This window comes from Vespula pensylvanica, chromosome 5, assembly GCF_014466175.1.
Source record: "Vespula pensylvanica isolate Volc-1 chromosome 5, ASM1446617v1, whole genome shotgun sequence".
NCBI lineage: Eukaryota > Metazoa > Arthropoda > Insecta > Hymenoptera > Vespidae > Vespula > Vespula pensylvanica.
Window position 1 is genome coordinate 5,890,911 of NC_057689.1, and position 17,047 is coordinate 5,907,957.

General features: G+C 32.8%; 2 protein-coding genes across 3 annotated transcripts; both read left to right on the forward strand.

Annotated features, from left to right (window-relative positions):
• The first annotated feature begins 2,400 nt into the window (after positions 1–2,400).
• On the forward strand, positions 2,401–6,600 carry LOC122629424 (putative uncharacterized protein DDB_G0282133). Its single transcript, XM_043812813.1, has 9 exons — positions 2,401–2,460; positions 2,729–2,949; positions 3,011–4,541; positions 4,607–4,852; positions 4,929–5,104; positions 5,213–5,592; positions 5,676–5,788; positions 5,849–5,956; positions 6,074–6,600. The coding sequence occupies exons 2-9, from the start codon at positions 2,889–2,891 to the stop codon at positions 6,369–6,371; spliced, it is 2,913 nt and encodes a 970-aa protein (XP_043668748.1). The 5' UTR covers positions 2,401–2,460; positions 2,729–2,888; the 3' UTR covers positions 6,372–6,600.
• A 450-nt stretch (positions 6,601–7,050) lies between these two features.
• On the forward strand, positions 7,051–16,960 carry LOC122629574 (ubinuclein-1). 2 transcript variants are annotated; one of them, XM_043813132.1, is made up of 12 exons: positions 7,051–7,394; positions 10,660–10,779; positions 10,875–10,976; positions 11,102–11,365; positions 11,443–11,614; positions 11,708–12,143; positions 12,248–12,409; positions 12,535–12,615; positions 12,771–12,806; positions 13,214–13,330; positions 13,446–13,625; positions 14,404–16,960. In XM_043813132.1, exons 1-12 carry the CDS (start codon positions 7,200–7,202, stop codon positions 15,698–15,700), a joined length of 3,162 nt encoding a protein of 1,053 aa, XP_043669067.1. In that variant the 5' UTR covers positions 7,051–7,199; the 3' UTR covers positions 15,701–16,960. The 2 variants fall into 2 exon arrangements, with proteins under 2 accessions (XP_043669067.1, XP_043669068.1); XM_043813133.1 differs by lacking the exon at positions 12,771–12,806.
• Positions 16,961–17,047: the final 87 nt, after the last annotated feature.

Here is a 17,047-nt window from a genome sequence, read left to right on the forward strand (position 1 = left end):
GCAAGATGGCAGCACAAGATAGCTTATATCACTTTTCCCTAATGTAGTAATATAATAGTTCGTTTAAACTTCGAGAGATGGCAGAGTTATGAAATCCTAAATAGAGTAAATTGTCAATCGTCTTATTTTATAATAAGAACAAATTCATTTTCCTTGTCAATTGAATAATACATTGTAAGGATCCTTCTTGATCAATTCTTACATGTATTTCTATGGAATATTCTAGCAGAAAACGAATAACTGTAACATTAAGTATTGTAATATTATTCCGCAAGATGGCAGCACAAGACAGCTTACATCACCTTTCCCTAATGTAGTAATATATTAGTTCCTCTAAACTTCGAGAGATGGCAGAGTTATGAAATCCTAAATAGAGTAAATTATCAATCGTCTTATTTTATAATAAGAACAAAGCCATTTTCCTTACCAATTCAATAATAGATTGTATGGTTCCTTCTTGATCAATCCTCACAAGTATTTATGTGAAATAATCTAGCAGAAAACGAATAACAGTAACATTAAGTATTGTATTATTTTTCCGCAAGATGGCAGCACAAGATAGCTTATATCTCTTTTCCCTAATATACTAACGCATTAGTTTGTCTAAACTTCGAGAGATGGCGCAGCTATGACATCCTAAATCCAAGTAAATTGTCAATCGTCTTATTTTATAATAAGAACAAATCCATTTTCCTTACCAATTCAAAATACATTGTATGAATTCTTCTTAATCAATCCTCACAAGTATTTATTTGGAATAATCTAGCAGAAAACGAATAACAGTAACATTAAGTATTGTATTATTATTATTCCGCAAGATGGCAGCACAAGATAGCTTATATCACTTTTCCCTAATGTACTAATATAATAATTCGTTTAAAACTCGAGAGATGGCGCAGCTATGACTCCTACATCAAATTAAATTGCCAACCGTCATATTTTATAGTAAAAACAAATCCATTTTCCTTACCAATTGAATAATAGACTGTATGGATCCTTCTTGATTACTCCTCACAAGTATTTATGTGGAATATTCTAACAGAAAGTGAATAACAGTATCATTAAGTATTGTATCAGTATTCCTCAAGATGGCAGCACAGAATTACTTGCATCACCTTTCCCTAATATATTATCGCATTAGTTTGTCTAAACTTCGAGAGATGGCGCAGTTAGGAAATCCTAAATCTAAGGAATAGGCAATGGTCATAGTTTATAGTAAGAACTAACCCACTATTACATAAAGTAAATATGATATAAGCTTATTGTGTGTATCATCTTACAAATTAATAATATAATACTCATTTTACTTTCACTCATTACCAGTTAATATATTCCAAATAAATACTTGTGGGGAATGACAAAGAAGGATCGATATTCGATTAATAAAGAAAATGGACTGGTTCTTATTATAAAATTTACTTGCATTTAGGATGTCATAGCTGCGCCATCTCTCGAATTTTAGAGGAACTAATATATTACTACATTAGGGAAAAGTGATGTAAGCTATCTTGTGCTGCCATCTTGCGGAATAATATTACAATACGTAATGTTACTGTTATTCGTTTTCTGCTAGAATATTCCACAGAAATACATGTAAGGATTGATCAAGAAGGATCCATACAATGTATTATTCAATTGGCAAGGAAAATGAATTTGTTCTTATTATTAAATAAGACGATTGACAATTAAATTTGATCTAGGATTCATAGCTGCGCCATCTCTCGAGTTTTAAACGAACTAGTATATTACTACATTAGGGAAAAGTGATATAAGCTATCTTGTGCTGCCATCTTGCGGAATAATATTACAATACTTAATGTTACTGTTATTCGTTTTCTGCTAGATTATTCCACATAAATACTTGTGAGTATTGATCAAGAAGGATTCATACAATGTATTATTTAATTGGTAAGGAAAATGGATTTGTTCTTATTATAAAATAAGACGATTGATAATTTACTTGAATTTAGGATTTCATATCTGCGCCATCTCTCGAATTTTAGACGAACTAGTACATTACTACATTAGGGAAAGGTGATATAAGCTATCTTGTGCTGCCATCTGGCGGAATAATTATATAATAGTTTTTTACTATGATTCAATATCTGTTATAATATTCCAAATAAATACTCGTGAGGATTGCCAAAGGAGGATCGTTGCAATGTATTATTTAATTAATAAGGAAAACAGATTGGTTTTTACTACAAAATAATACGATCCTCTATTTTCTTCAATTTAGAATTTCATGATTGCTCTATCTTATGAATTTTAATCGAACTAACACAGTACTGCATAGGATAAACTTGACATTAGCATTCCTGTATTGTCAACTTGGGAAATAATAATATAATACTAATTCTACCTTTCTTCATGTTCAGTTATAATATTGTAAATAAATACTTTTGAGAATGTACAAAGAAGAATCGATACAATGTATTATTTAAATGATATGGACGATGGGTTGGTTCTTACTATAAAATATGTCGATCGACTATTTTGTTCCATTTTCTTAAACGTTGGCAGCCTTGTATATGACTTATAACGAACACGTTTGAATTTGTGTTTATGGTTTTATGTGTGTTTTTAATTTGAAAGAATATATCATATTTCTTTGATATAATTTTATCACAACATTTTGCCTTTATTATATAAATTGGAGCATGGCAAGTGAATTAAATTTAAATAATAAGAATACAGCGTTTTTTTCCATATCATGCTTTTATTTCAGTGAATTCGCTTCATTGTTTTATAATGTTGACCTTTTTCGAGATTAAATAAATTTTTTAATACATAAAAACCATCTGTAAATACATACTCAAAGAAATATGTTTACGTAATTATAATTTAGAAATAAAAACACGTGTAGTAGACAAAGTAATAAGAAAAATATGAGTGATTTTATTGAAGACTCTTTTTCACTTTCTGTTGATAAACAGAAATATAGAAAAGGTATGTAAAATGAAATTATATTATGTATTGTAAGTCATAGTGATTATTTTATATATCCCAGGTTATCAGATTTTACCTGAAGTAACTAATAGAATTGATAAAACTACTAAAGATATTTTAAAAGTGCCAATCATTGGATCTCAAGACTTTTCTTTAAAACTTTCTGATGATTCTGTAATAGAAGATACTCAAGATATTCTTCCTGATAATAGTGAAGTAAATACAAACAAAGATGATATTATTGTCATTAGCGATTCAAGCATTGATTGCAGTTTAGATTATTTTAATAAAGAAAAGATTACAACCCCTATAATACCAAAGAACACTTATAAAAGTCTAATAAGATCAAAAAATTATGCTTTAGAAATATCTGATGATTCAAGTGAAGACGAAAATTTTTATGAAAAATGGAAAAATGTATCAGTGAGAAATAAACATTATGATAAATTTTCTAATTGTATTGATAAAGTTACTTCACAAGATAAGAATTCATTTTATACTTCAGATGATAGTTCTAAGAACAGTAATACATCAAGTTCTGAACACAATAAAAATACTAATATATCTAAAAATAGATATATTAGTTCAACATTAATAAATGTACAACATAATAATGAAAAATCGAACAGACAAATACAAGATACATCGGAAAAGGAAGAAAATATACATACTCCTATTTCGAATTTAAATTTATTAAATAAATTGACTAATTATAATATTAATAGTAGTAATAGTAATACTAATAATTCTAAAAAATCAAAAACATGTATACAATTGACAAAAGGTGATCTAAATAAAATCTTAACAAATATACAGTCGACAAAAGCTATTTATGAATCTCCAAAACTACAAAAAATCAATAATGTTGTAATTGATGAAACTTTAGATGATGAAATACATCCAGCTTTATTAACTAATGATAATTTAATAAAAAAAGTTGATAAGCCACCTGCTGTGATCATAGATGAAATCCCTCCAAATTCTGATATCAAGAATCAATGTACTGAAATAAATATAGTAACTTCATCTAAAATATATGATCAGTCTGTTGAAATACCTATAGATAATCAAGTAAAAGGCCTATCTGAAAGAAAAAAAAAAGAAATTTCAGATTGGCTTATGTTGAGTTCACCACGATCTTGTAGTGATAGTTCATTCAGTAATGTACCTGCAAGCAGTAAAAATGGTATAAGTTCTGGAAACAGTAGTTTAGAAAGATTGGAGATGGATTATGAAACTCCAAATAATAGAGGAAAAATGAGATTTAAAACCAATGAAAACAACGTTATTATATCAGACACAAAAAGAACTAATCCTACGGTATCAAAGCCAAAAACACCACATAAATTTTTACACAAACCTAATGACAATATTCCTAAATCTTCAAACATTCTACAAAAAAAGAAACCTACTGATCAATGTAAAAATGTGAATACAAAGCAATCTAATAATATGAATGTCATGGAATGTACAGATATATTAGATAAGTTATATGGTAATATATGGAGAGATAAAGCAGGTGCATTGCTTTCAACTCCAATAGAAAAACAACAAATTCTTATGAAAAAAGATAGAGCTGTACAAACAGAAAGGTAAGTTTTTTAATAAAACAAGAAATAACTGATAATATTAAGAAGTATCATTTTTATTGTTACAGAAAAGCTACAAGAAATGAACATTATTCAATAAAAGCAGAAGATAAACAGAATAAATTTAATACAGATAAGAAAGTAAGATTAATAAATAAAAAACAAACTAAATATACTACGCAAAAAAATAGTTTCATTAATGATACTTCCTCTGAGAATGAATCAGAAAGTTTGTATTATACTGCTCTAACAAATCCACATGCATCAAATATTGTATCTGATAAACTTAATACTGTATCATCTTCTATTCAAAGGTATAATATGTTTTTATATACTTTTTATGAATTTCATGCAACAATATAAAGTACAATTTCCAAATTTTTGTTATAGAGCTATTCAAATATGTGATTCTGATGAAGAAGATGAATATAATACTAATTGTCACCCTGCAGTACAGAAAGTATTAGATAGGAAAAGATTATCATTTAGCAATGAAGAAAATAGTTCTGATACAAGTGAATTTGATCCAGGTGATGATATTACTCAAAAACGTGTATATAAAAAAGGTATTAAAATGACATACTTGTAAACATGATATTGTAAAAGCATTTAACAAATATTTTAATGGTTTTAAAATCTCCTAATTTTTAATTAAACATAAAATAAATTTTCAGATAAATATAGAACAAAAAAGAATTCAAGAACAACAACAACAACAACAACAACAAATAGAAACCTTCTTTCATCCATAGAAAGCAAGAGAAAGGAAACATATAAAAGTTTTTTAGCTTCTTTATCTGATTCAATACCTCTAATTAGTGCTCATCCAAATGCAAAAAAATATAGGCTCTCATATAAAAATAATAAAGAAGAGCTTTGCAAATATTTATACAAATTATATAATGAAAATATTTTTGATAAAAAGTTACCAGAGGATATGTCAATAGAATGGAATATTCGTATGAGAGGAACAGCTGGATATTGTTATAATAAAAAATCTGTGAAACCTCTTGGAGGCATTGTCAGATCTTCAAGAATAGTACTATCAACTAAAGTATGCTTTAAATATATTGTAACTTCACATGTGTAAACATTTTTCATTAATTCTAGTAAATAATTCATTCGAATTTTATACAGGTTTTAGATACACCTGATAGATTAAGAGACACCTTAATTCATGAAATGTGCCATGCTGCTGCTTGGCTGATAAATGACGTGTCAGATGGTCATGGACCTTTCTGGACAGCATGGTAAGTGTTAGAATAAATTGTTTTTTATACATGTTATTTATTTTATTATAATTTATATAGGGCTAATAAGGCCTTGAGAGCATTTCCTGAACTTCCTCCCATTCGTCGTTGCCATGATTATAAAATTAAAACAAAATTCACATATAGATGTATTGAATGTGGATACAGGTAAAAATATTAATAATATTGTTGCATGATTTATTGTTTCCCTCTTTTTCTATTAATTATTAATTAATTATTAATAATTAATCTGATTAATTATTATGCTATTACGATTAATTTTAGTATTGGACGACATTCAAAGTCTTTAGATATTGAAAAGAAACGATGTGGCCATTGTTATGGTAAATTTGAGTTACTTATCAACAGAACAACGAAATCTGGTACAGTTCAAATGCAAACACCAAAAAGAGAACCATCTGCATTTGCACTTTATGTAAAAGAAAATTATAATTCTGTGAAAAAGGACAAGAACTTAAAACATGCAGAGGTGATGAAACTTTTAGGGCAACAGTTTTCAGCAATTAAAATAGCAAAGAAAGATGATAATAATGTTGATAATAACAAAGATTCATCCGATTGAATGTATATTCTTTCTGTAGAAAATCTTATGTGAAGTTATGTATATCATAATCACGTATCTAATCTTACTATTGCAGGCACGACAATGTGAGATATGTTAAGTTATATATACAAAAATGAACTAGATCGTAATACATAAAGACACATGTTTTTTACATAAGAATTAAAACGCAATCATTGTTTATAAACTTATAAGAAAATATCATAATAAAGAATACGTAAGATTGCTATATTATAAAAGGAAAATATATATTAAGGTCCTTTATTGCAAATTTTATTTATCTAAACATTTAAAATACATTTTATCACCAATGACGATATAAAGCAAATGTTTCATTTGAACCAATCAAAAGTTTATAAAATCTTACGTTTCATGCATATCCGCATTAAAATGCATTAAAGTACTTGCAAGTATAATGGACCAATTATTTTCGTTATCAAATCGTTGTCAAGTAAAATTATTTATAACTAATCTTTTATAATTAATTATTTTATTATATCATTGATATATTACTTATTAAAAAAGCGTAAGGAAAAAAAAACGATATAAATAAAGCGAAAAAAAAGAATAAGAATATTTAAAATGAGTGGGGGTGGCGCGATGGTCGCGTTAATATGGTAATGCGCGCGCATACGATAGTGGCGGCGACGGCGGCAATAATAGGAGCAGCGGCGTCAGCAGCGCACTCTAAAAACAGTCGTGCCGAAGATGGCGACGTGCGAGTGGCGGTGTCGGTGTAGTGTTTAAGAAGAGAAAGGGACCATGTTGTCGCCGCGGCCAACGCAGTGTTTCCCGTGATTCGCAATCGAGCTCGGTGCAAATGTAGGAATGTCAGAGGTTAAACGGGTACCCCTGCAAACCCTGGAGTTTCCGGAGTCCCTGGGCCACGCCGCGAAGAAGGAGAAAAAGGGTGAGAAGGGCAAACAGCTTGCGCCCTCCTTCCGTTTTACGCTCACTCTGCCAGAGTCGAACGAGAAGGCATGCCCCGAGTTCAACTACGCGCAGCTTCTCAAAGCAGCCGAGGTCAGTCCATCTTCCTTTTCTCTTTATCTTTTTTCGTAAAACGTCTAACGAGGAAAAACAGAGACCGAGATCCAAATAAGAGAAATTTTCTCGACCGCGTGCCTCGATAAGGGCACGACTTACCGGCCGCACTTCTCTGTCTCTTTCTCTGTCTCTCTTTACGACTTTGAGAAGAAAGTGCAAAAATACTAATGGTTTCGCGTCGTCGAGGGCGACGCACGACGATGCCAGATGCATATCGACATGCAACGCTCTCGAAACACGACTGTCACGCGTCCTTGTTGCCTCGTGAGATCTCTACCGTACACCGTTCTCTCTCTCTCGATTCCTCGTGACGTTTCCTCCTTTGGTCAGTATCCTGTCTCTCAACTACGAGAAAAGAGAGAACTGATCGATTCTCCTCCGACATTTCGTAGGAACTTTTCTAGATTTTACAGTGACCTATTCTAACGATTGTTTATCGAAGAAAAAGAAAATAACGGTTAGATCTTAAACATCGACCGTACATTTAACATTATTTCTAACGCAAACAGAAACCAGAATATACGATTCTTCCTTAACTCGACATCACTACGAAATCATCCATTTTAGTTACTAACTTAGGAGGCAAGGCGAATACATCGTTTCAAGCCGACATTGCAATTCCTTTTTATAATACTTTCTATCGACACGACCATTAGAAAATATCGCGTACGCCACGTATTTATCTCTAATGTTACATACATGTAACGTTTCTCGATAAACGCCATGCTTCTCGTTATCTACTATGAAAATCGCCTTTCTTTTTCGAATTATATCGCATAATACTCCTAGACAACCGTGTCCCCTCCTCTTTGCCCATGTATCTCTCTCTCTCTCTCTCTCTCTCTTTCTCTCTTTCTTTCTCACATACACACAACATACATACACATGTCGAATCACAGACATATTCATACACACACACAACACTCTCTCTTTCTTTTTCTACTGCGCTGCGCTGGAAACTCGTGATCGTCGACACGTATCGAGAGCGCACGTATAGGAACATGGCTTGACCTCTCCAGACATATGTCATGCTTTCGTGCATGGCTTTTCGGCTTTCGCAACCCCTTCTCTAATTTTTCTATTCATTTTTTCCTATCGCCCTTCACCCCTTCACATCGAATTCTTCGTAGCGTATACGTGTACGCTGTCGCGGGTGGACGCGCGCGTGCTCACCCATTCGCTCGCGCGCGCACACACGCACACCAATCAACCAATTTCTCGTCTCGAAAAGACGACAAATTCTTTCTTCCTCGAAATATTGCCACGAATGAGTATTGTCGTTTCCGTTATGAATTTACACGAGAATGTGCGCGCGAGATTGACGTATAAATACATATGTTTTACGATAATTTGTTTCTCTCTCCCTACCTCTCTTCTTCTCTCTCTCTTTTCCCCTTCTTCTTTCTCTTTCTCTTTCTCATACGTGTCGTCGTTGCACGAGACAATACATGTGGCAGTTCCTGTCATGCATGTATATGTTTGATCGAACGATGCTCTCTGTGTTCTTCGCGACGTTTTCTTTTTTCTTTTTTCTTTTTTTTTCTTTTTTTTTTCTTTTTTTTTTTAAGAGTTTTTAAAAAGCTAATAAAGACTTCGTGTGTTCTCCATTATATGCCGAATAGGCAAGTTTATCTTCCTCCCTCTATATATATATGTGTGTGTGTGTGTGTGTATATATATATATATCTTTCTTTCTTCCATCCTTTCATTTTATTTGCAACAACAATCAAATAAGCTTTAGTAACGGTATCTAATGATTCATGCATGTTACGGTCATAATTCCATAAGAAAACGAAGACCGTGAGTCTTACCAAGCTACTATCACAATATACCATAGATTTTTTCTTTCTTTTTTTTTTCTTTTTTTTTTCTTTTTTTTTTCAAATACAAGGCTAATCGCGATGGTGGGGATGAATTACATTCCCCTCTTTTACCTCTCTTTCCCGCCACGTCGGTCGATCATTCTTTCAACGTTGCATCTGTATACCATAGTGTATAAAAGTCCCACAGCGTATACTTATAATCGAGAGGAGAGGAGAGGAGAAAGAGAAAGAGAGAGAGTAGTCTTTTGTCGTTGATAGTTATCGATTCACCACCGCATAGTGGTTAGTATCCTTTCGCAAGCTGCCCTACGGATCTTGCTCTTCTTCTCTCTTTCTCTTTCTCCCTTTTCTCTTCTCTCCTCTATTTTTTGCTTTCGCGCCTTCTTCACCACGTAACATGGATTTTTGAAATTCTTGATGTTCTTATAGGCCATTTACCCTATCTTTTCTTGAGCGACCAATAATATTGTATTTCGCGAAAGAAAAGTGAAATACTTTCTTTTTTTTCTTTTCCTTTTTCTTTTCGTTCGTTGTTTTTTTCTTCCATACGCACTCTTCGTAAAGAACTCCATAGAGAAAAAAGCATTGTATTATTTCGAAATACACGATGCATTTTTAATACGCATATTTAATACCAGCGATAAAGTGCAACAGAAGCAAAAAATCTAAAAAGGGAAAGGATAGAGCAGTATGCATTGTCTCTTCTCTTTTTTTATTTTTTATTTTTTTTTTATTGTTACTCCATATATATTTTCCATCATTTTATTGTTAAATTTGTCTATTCTTTTCTTTTGTTACCGTCACGTTGGGTTTTTAACCTGTTGATAATAATATTATCGCTGAAACGGTCACTCGACGTAGCGTCCCCGTATTAGGAGAGCAGAATGAAAAAGGAGGTGGCACGTTTCGCATAGAGCAGAGAACCACTGTATCGTAGCTCGCGTTTCACCTGTAACGTGTTCTCCTGGTATTGCAGAACGTTTCTCGCATCGTTTCAAAGTTTTATCTTATCGTTTTCTTCCTTCCTTCCTTTCTTTCTTCCTTCCTTCCTTGATCGTGTGAAATATTTTTGAAGACTATGTTGTCTAACGCATATAACACAAGTCTCGTCCTTTTATCTTATCGCTTTTGCCGATAATAATCCTACGATATGAATTATTGTTTTAATTATTATATTTTGTGTTAGGAATTAATATTGGATTAATATTTGAAGTACTACGGATATATATGTTTATACATGGATACATACATGAATATATGTATGTATGTATGTATGTATGTATGTATGTATGATTTATGCATGTATATATGTATATATATAGATGCTGCCGTGTCCTACTTGCTCACAGTGCTGTGATAATTTTAATGAGAAATATTTAACGTGAAATATCGATCGATTTTTATTTATGTTCACACAGAAAAAGCGCAGAAAAGAACAAAAAAGAGGAGATGAGAATGCGACGAATGGGCTGGATCCCTTCGACGAGGATGACGAAGATAAACTTAAAGATATGGCGAGGAGATTCGAAGCTAAATATGTATGTACATAAAGAAGTTCGCTAGAGTGATTGCGTGAATGAAAAAAATTAACGATTAAAATATTGAATTATATTAATATTTCATGTTGTTTTAGGGTACGGCTACTTTGGGGAAAAAAAGACATAAATATGATGATTATGTGGATTTGGGCGCGGGATACGATGAGAACGATTCCTTCATTGACAATACGGATGCTGTGAGTGATATATTTTGTATCATTTATTTTTCATTCGAAACTTGCTTATTTAATTTGCTTTTTTTTATTTTTATTTTTTATTTTGTTTTTGTCTTCCATTCTATTCATCGTTAATCGTTTTCCAGTACGATGAGATTGTGCCAGAAGAGATGACCACAGCTCATGGGGGTTTCTACATAAATTGTGGAGCCCTTGAATTTAAAGCTGCTGAAAGGCATTCCTTAGTTCACAATAACAACAATAATAAAAGTAACAATGATGAAGATGAAAGTAGCGATAGCAGCGAAGAAGAAACAGAAGACGTGGATAGTCCAAAGAGGGCAGATAAAAGAAATCTTAGTTCGTCGGAAGATGATGAAGTGGAAGACATGTCAGATCAACCGAGAAAAGTAATTTAAATATTTGATGTGCTGTATATTTCTTATTCATTGAATTTTTTTTATTACGATTATTTTCATCCATGAAGAAGCAGAAAGTCGATGAAAATGGAGATAAAAAATCCAACCACGAAAATGTAATTAAGAAGAAGAAAAAGAAGCCGCAAAATCATCAGTCACAAGATCAACGTTCGAATTGTCAACAGGATGCGGAAAGGCGGAAAGAAAAAGGAGAAACAACAGATGCTGAGGGTGGTACAGGTATTAAATAGACACGTGTTAAATACATATTTATTCTGTTTTATAACATATGTTAGAATTTAAATTTGAATCGCGTTTTCCTTTTCGTTTAAGCGTCGGAAGATCAAGAGGAAAAGAAAAAGCCTGAAAAAGACTTGCAAAAGAATAGAACTACGACTGAAAAAAAATTTGATATTAAAAAATTTGAGAAGAAATCATCCACCAGTAGTAATGGCTGTGATGCAAAGAAAATAGATTTAAAGAAACTTTCTGGTAAAGACAGTAATATCGACGATGCTATAGAAAGCGTTGTTAATGCAGCTAGAGTCGAAGACGAGTCGAGCCGAGACACTACAGATTCTGGAAAATCTCGAGGTGCTCTTGGTACAGAATCGGAATGCGATGATATCGACAAAGAAGAAGCACCATTACCGGATGGCCTTCCCGAAGATATCAAAGAAATTGTTAACAAATTGAAGGTACACGCAGAAAATAGTAAAGAGGGTAAAAGCAAATTTTTCAATCCATCGGTCAACGCTGCTTTATTTAGGTAACTTTCTTTTATAACGTGGATTTATGATATTATAAAATTTTAACGTTGTTTCGAGGAAAGGAATAATATTGTATTATATTTCAATTTTTTATTTGATATAGTTTAGAGAAAAAATTAAGGACATTGAATTCTGCGAGTGCAAGACCTCAGACGTATGGACATCTCGCACGATTTCTACCTTGTAGTAAAATAACTCTTCTTAATAGAGCTAAGAAACTCTATTTACAAGACGCTGAATATAGGGTTAAGGAACCAATGCAAAGGTAAAATATTTGTTTTATTATGATAGAAAAAAATGAACAAGTAATATATATGTATATATATTTGATTTTGTATCGTTTATAAATTTGTAAACTTCAATTGCTGGCAAAGTTTGGTGGTGTTTCAGGTTAAAAGCTATCATTGATAATATAATGCCATCGGTTATGGATGCATACATCAAGGAAAGTCAGAAGGTTGCGGATGAAAAGTAAGTATCTTATCAGATTAAATCCTTGATTTTTTGTACAAAATTGTTTAAGCTTGTAGCTGTACAGAAGACACATTTCGAAAATAAAGTAGAGTTAATACTTTAGGTTGTATAGGATATTAAATTGGAACTCATTGTACTTTTCTATTTCTCAGTCCTCAATTATACTGGGAGATATATCGGTACTGTTGGTAAGGTGCCCCTCGTAAGAGGAAACCCTTTCTATTCTTGCCTGTCCAATTTCTCTTTCTCTTTGTCGTCCCCCTCATTTCTTCTGCCTTCATCTTTTTCCCTTAATCTTATCATGCTTATATACATCTGCTATCTCAATTACAATGAAAGCTTTCAAACCTGACTTTCGATGTGTACATTTCCTATACATTTTCTATACAAAGATTACTTATTTTTGAGATAGCAGAAGACAATTCGGGGCTTTTTATCATCAGTATCAATATTTAGTTTTTCACTGGCATCATTTTTTGTGTCAAATAACGCGTTTAACATTAAACAAATACGTTTCATTATTCTTTATCATCGCAATACCAAAATCCTTTTTCTCAGTCGTTTTCCTTAACTATAATTTGTGATTGGTTTCCAGGGGATTTGAAGGTTCGCCTGCTGCTGCTGAAAGTTCTGATGAAGAGGAGGGTTCATGTAAAAGCGCAGACAAATCTAAAATTCCAAAAAAACGGTTTCCTTGGACGGATGAGACGAAGTATGTAACTCCTGTTTTCATTATTGAATATTTTGGATATATGTAATATATCCAAATATACAATATATATATATTTCTTTTAATATAATTAAAAATATGTGTCGACTCTTTACAGGAAATTAGTATATGAAATTGCGAATGCGAGAAGACAATACTTTAAAATTTTAAGACCTAGAAAAGAAAGTATGGAATCCTTTGTAGCAACATTTATGGATACAAAAGTGTTACCATTATGGCCACCTGGATACGTACGCTTACAAACTTTGTTGAAGTATTCAAATCCTGTCGAACCTACGTAAGTATAATTACGTGATACACGCGACATCATTTCCCTTACTCCTACTTTAATCTTATAAGGGATTTTATTTTCCACGCTTCGCTTTAAGCATGGGTTGATTCTGTTCAGCTTTTCTACTTTCTCCAAGGTGAAAGAAATATTTCTGCATGTCTCATAATCAAGATTATTGACTCTACGTCAAGATCAGTTTAACTCATTTTTTTGCAAATCGCGGTCAGCAGATCCACGCCTGAAACGCCAGTCTACATCTATCATCAGGTAGTTAGATGGTAGTTCTATTTTCTGGTCATTGTATGTTTTAGGGAGGTGATTATGTTGGATTAGAATTACGATTTCTACTTCTCGGATAAAACTCAATATTGGAGCTCTAGTAAAAATGAAAGCTTGACAATCACAAGTTTAATATTTCTAATACATTTGTAGAAAAATAATTGTAGAATGATATAATAATGGGCCTTAATTTGTCATTTTCTGCTCATTTTTTTTTTGTACATATTGATTTGGAATGTTCGTTTTTCTTTTTGTATTCTTTGTGTGATTTTGCATTGTTTTACTATTTATCATTAAACTTCTCACTTTATTTATTTAATATTTTTATCTCAATTGAATCAAACCTACCTCCTTTCTGTTTTACCTACTATAACATCGATTTTTGCATAGTCTGTATATATTATAACTATTGTATGTACATTAATACTGCTATATATTTAAGGATCTCGGCAGATATATGTATAGATATATATATAACATTATTATTTTATATTTCTGATTTTAGAATTAAGAGGAAAGCGAAAAAGTTGAAAGATGTTGTCAGTGCAAATAATCTTTCTTCTTCCGCAAATACAATTTGCAATTCTACTGGGAGGCTTGATGCGACAAGCAGTAATAATGCTCCAACTCAAGAACAGGAGAAAGCTCCTACGAGTGTCGCTAAGATTCTGAACGTTTCTGAAAATTCCATAAATGTCACAAATGTGGGGGCATTAAAGTCAAATGATAATAATGCTGAAAAGAAGCAACAAAGTTCTAAGCAAAAAGAAAAGAACAAAGACAATGGTAATGCAAGTCAGCAGTATGAAGCTTCATCGAATATCATTTCCAATTCTACCGTCGGAAAAATATCTGTTGTACCAACGGCACAATTAATGGCACAAAAACCGGTAAAAAGTCACATGGAAAAGTTTAATCTCATGGATTTAGCGAATAGTTCTCTTTCCATTACGCCTGTCAATGACTATCATAAAATACCTGGGAAGACGAACGAAGTTAAAAAGGATGTAGTCTCTATTACGGCCTATCCAGAACCTTCCAATATATTGTCTAATACCAACGAAGTCTCACAAAGTGGTCACGGATCTGCACACAGACAAGAGACTTCGTATCCAACTACACAACATTCAAATTACTCATTAACAACAAGTCAAACTTCGCCACACTCGAAACCCGTTTCTTTAAAGCATAGAATACTACAAGATAACACGGAGATTAAAAATGACAAAAGATTAGAAGATAAAGATCTAGAACTGACGAATAAAACAGAGAAGAGAGATAAGAGACGTGAAAGGTGTATGGAAAATAAGCACAAGTCACACGACACGAAGAAACGGAGAAAAGATCAGAAAATGATGGAACCACAACAAATAGGACCTATACATTCGGAAATAGTCTCGCTTCCACAGCAAACTTCTCTTTCGAAGGAAGAACAGGAACAAAGACAAATCGAGGAAACCGTTGCCGCCACGAACTTCTTAAGTCAAATAATCAACGATGATGCTTCTACGAGGGCGATTACAGATAAAAGAAAAGATAGCGGACATGTTATAGATGAGTCCATAGGAAGTATGGTACCAACGGAGCAGGAAAAGGACGTTCAAATGGTAATGAGGTCGTTAAAAGAATTACAAGAATTGCAAGAAATGAATTGTTCGCCTAGCCATTCGCCGGTTAACGCGTGTGGCATTCAGAAACCCAACAAGTCAAGTGTACAGTATGTCACTTACCAAGAAGAGTATCAACGGTTGTACCTTAAAAAGGAAGATAAATTGCGACCGAAGGAAGAAGCACAGTGGTAAAGACAGACATTATTAACGCTGGTAGAGCGGTACTTTAGATGATGATTATGATGGATAGGGTGATAATAATCGGAAACAAAGAAGAATGGACTCGTGAAAGGGCATTTGTCGAGAAAAATGAAAATGGTCAAATGTGATTCTTCGAAACTTCTTCCATTATTGCTAGCGTCGTTTATCGTCGACGGTCGAAAAAGTAGAATGAGGGTTTTTACGGCTGATATCTCATTGTATTGCATCATATACAAATTTTTAAGCATTTGAGGAAAGCCGAAAAATTGTGTACATACATTGATTCGTTAAGAATAACGTCAGACATACCTGTACAGAATAAGTATAAATTATGAATTTATTATAATCTATTAAGTATGTGTAAATAAGTTAGCGTCCAATCGTCGCCGTGAATGGGGTGGCTAAGAATACCATATTCCCTTTTAATAATATTTTATTTCGTCACTTCAATGTAGTATTGTATGATTCTCAAGTGAGTCCCTAAAAGTCGGTATTGGAAACCGCGATTTTATAATATACGTCATTTAATTGTCGTTGTGAAATGAAACGTGAGATTTTTGTTTTTATAACTGCCGTGTTGCGGGAGGGGTAGGATATCAGAATTAGGATTATCAATGCTTTCTATAATAATACGAATCCTCTGGCCACCCTAAGTCACAAAGCGAAAAGAAAAGTTTCGAATGTTGTTCCTTTTTGCACACGAGCTGTCATCATTACCATCGCATCGCAATGCAGTGTGCTGAAAAAAAGGAATCGGTTAGATTTATATATTTTTTATATATACTCTCTGCCTAAATTCGTGTTGCCTTCTGAATCATTTAAAATACAGATTACGAGAGTTCAAACGTCAGAGTGAGTAACGTGGTCGTTATCGGCTTGTGAATAAAGTCTAATGCAAGAATTTGGAAACGCTTCCCTGATAGATAAACGGTGCAGCTTCGTGTGCAGTTAGATCGAATGATAGATTTAATAGCGAGCAATGTATGCGAGGAACCAATGTGTGAGTTTAGTATTTAGGACAGAGGAGGAGGATAAGAAAGAGAGAATGAGTATGAAAGAGCGAACGAGTTAGAGTATTTTTGGAACACGTAAAAATGATAATTAGTAAATGTATCTTACGTGATACATCCTCCCCTCCCCTCCCATTTTAACAATATGATACTTACAGTACGTTTAAGCGTCTTGTACAATTCTGCATTGAGAATTTTTACTAAGACGACTTCAAATATAAGTTTTGAATATTTTTTACAACATCTATATACGACTCTCTGCCCTCTCCTTTATCCATACGATTCGCATGAATTAACTTCTCTGCAGGCACTTTATTTATGCTACTTT